The sequence below is a fragment of the Apodemus sylvaticus genome, chromosome 15 (genome assembly GCF_947179515.1).
Source record: "Apodemus sylvaticus chromosome 15, mApoSyl1.1, whole genome shotgun sequence".
NCBI classification, from domain to species: Eukaryota; Metazoa; Chordata; class Mammalia; order Rodentia; family Muridae; genus Apodemus; species Apodemus sylvaticus.
Window position 1 is genome coordinate 81,354,496 of NC_067486.1, and position 2,183 is coordinate 81,356,678.

At 37.6% G+C, this 2,183-nt stretch overlaps 1 protein-coding gene across 1 annotated transcript; it reads left to right on the top strand.

The window, feature by feature from the left end:
- The first annotated feature begins 937 nt into the window (after window positions 1–937).
- Window positions 938–1,876, top strand: LOC127665672 (olfactory receptor 2L13-like). The gene has a single exon (XM_052158155.1). The coding sequence runs from the start codon at window positions 938–940 to the stop codon at window positions 1,874–1,876; it is 939 nt and encodes a 312-aa protein (XP_052014115.1).
- The last annotated feature ends 307 nt before the right edge of the window (window positions 1,877–2,183 follow it).

The following is a 2,183-nucleotide window of genomic DNA, read 5'->3' on the forward strand; positions in this document are numbered from 1 at the left end:
TGACTCTTGCAGTAGTACTCTATCATCTACTCAAGTATCATGGTGTGCATGCCCCTCAATTACATATAAATTCATTTAAAATGTAACAATTTTTAAAGTGTTAGTGAGGAAAAAAATCAAGAAATCAACTACTGCACATTGATTTCCACAATGAAAAGGATTTTAAAAGCTTCTCACTCCTGCCAATGGAGTACAAAAATCTGAACTTCAGAATAAAGAGAGAAGGCAGTGAATATAAGCAACATTTATAGCATTTAGACACATTTGTATATTATTTACAATTGTAAAATATAACATACATGTTATGCACTGTGTGTCATTTATATTAAAACTTTCATTATGAATATCTATTCACTTGGTATCTCTAAAATCTCACAAGTCAAAGCCTTTTTATCAAAGTGAATATACAAAATAAGATTAAATGGCTAGTGTGGATCTAAGCACAAACAAAAAACCCTTTTGTTATAGAACAGTGAATTGGGAGTGGATGGAATTTTCAGGAAAATCAAAGACTCATTAGAGATTTTGAGAGTCAGAACATTAAGGAACAGATCCTTGTGTGTCATACTGCTAGTTAGGGGAAGAGGGCCAAGAAGACAATCCAGAGATTAGGGTGAGTGGGGACCTGAGTTTCTTTGTTTTGTAAGGCAGGTTAATAATAGTTCTGCATGGAGTTATCTAGAAGAAACTGTGTGTGCTATCTTACTCATGTTTGTACCTTTGATGTCATCATGCCCATACAGACACCCCTGAATTGTGAGCACGGCCATGTTCAGTTCAGATTTCAAAATACAGTCAACAGATTGATGGTGCTGGAAGAACAATTCAGTGTGAACATTCATTACAAGCCTGTTCCTCTTTATTCTGTTCTACTTCATATGATAAATATATTTGCTTTTAAGACACCTTTTCAAGAAATATAGCAAAATATATTTTCATGGAGAAATGGAATCAGAGCTCAAGTGATTTCACTCTGTTAGGGTTGCTTCCACAAAACCAAACTGGCCTACTACTTTTGATGCTTATCATACTTGTCTTCTTCCTGGCCTTGTTTGGAAACTCAGCAATGATCCACCTCATTCGTGTGGATCCAAGGCTTCACACCCCCATGTATTTTCTTCTCAGTCAGCTCTCTCTCATGGACTTGATGGACATTTCTTCCAGTGTTCCCAAGATGGCGTTTAACTTCCTTTCTGGCCAGAAAAGCATCTCTTTTCTGGGCTGTGGGGTACAGTCGTTTTTCTTTTTGACCATGGCAGGTTCTGAGGGATTGCTCCTGGCTTCCATGGCTTATGATCGTTTTGTGGCTATCTGTCATCCCCTTCATTATCCCATTCGCATGAACAAAATAATGTGTCTGAAGATGATCATAGGATCGTGGACACTGGGCTCCATCAACTCTTTAGCACACACTGTCTATGCCCTTCATATTCCTTACTGCCATTCTAGGTCCATTAACCATTTCTTCTGTGACGTTCCAGCCATGTTGCCCCTGGCCTGTATGGACACTTGGGTTTATGAGTACGTGGTATTTGTAAGCACAAGCCTGTTTCTCCTACTGCCTTTCCTTGGTATCACAGCTTCCTATGCTCGGGTCCTTTTTGCTGTCTTCCACATGCGCTCAAAAGAGGGAAAGAAAAAGGCCTACACCACATGCTCAACTCACTTAACTGTGGTGACATTTTATTATGCACCTTTTGTCTATACCTATCTTCGACCTAGGAGTCTTCGTTCCCCTACAGAGGATAAGATTCTGGCTGTCTTCTACACTATCCTCACCCCCATGCTCAACCCCATCATCTACAGTCTGAGGAATAAGGAGGTCTTGGGAGCCATGACAAGAGTCTTTGGGGCATTCTTTTCCATGAAAACTTAATCATTCTCTCACTACTCTTCTTTCAGTTCCTCTGAGGAATATCATCGACCTGTGTTGTCTATTGGAAATTTAATGTGTGCCACACACATGTAACAACTTTCTTGTAATTTATTACTAGTTAATATTAAAGAAAACATTCATTATTAAATACTAATATAATCATTCACATGTTTAATTAGCTCATAACACTAATAATTTTAGACAATGAATTATATATGATACATTATACCTTAAGAGTATACAAATATTACTGTGATATGACACTATTTATTCTGATATTAACATGTGTTTGTACAAAACTAACAAT

What these genes read in the sequence shown, in the direction of transcription:
- LOC127665672 (XM_052158155.1), top strand. Translation starts at nt 938, where the DNA reads ATGGAGAAATGGAATCAGAGCTCAAGTGATTTCACTCTGTTAGGGTTG.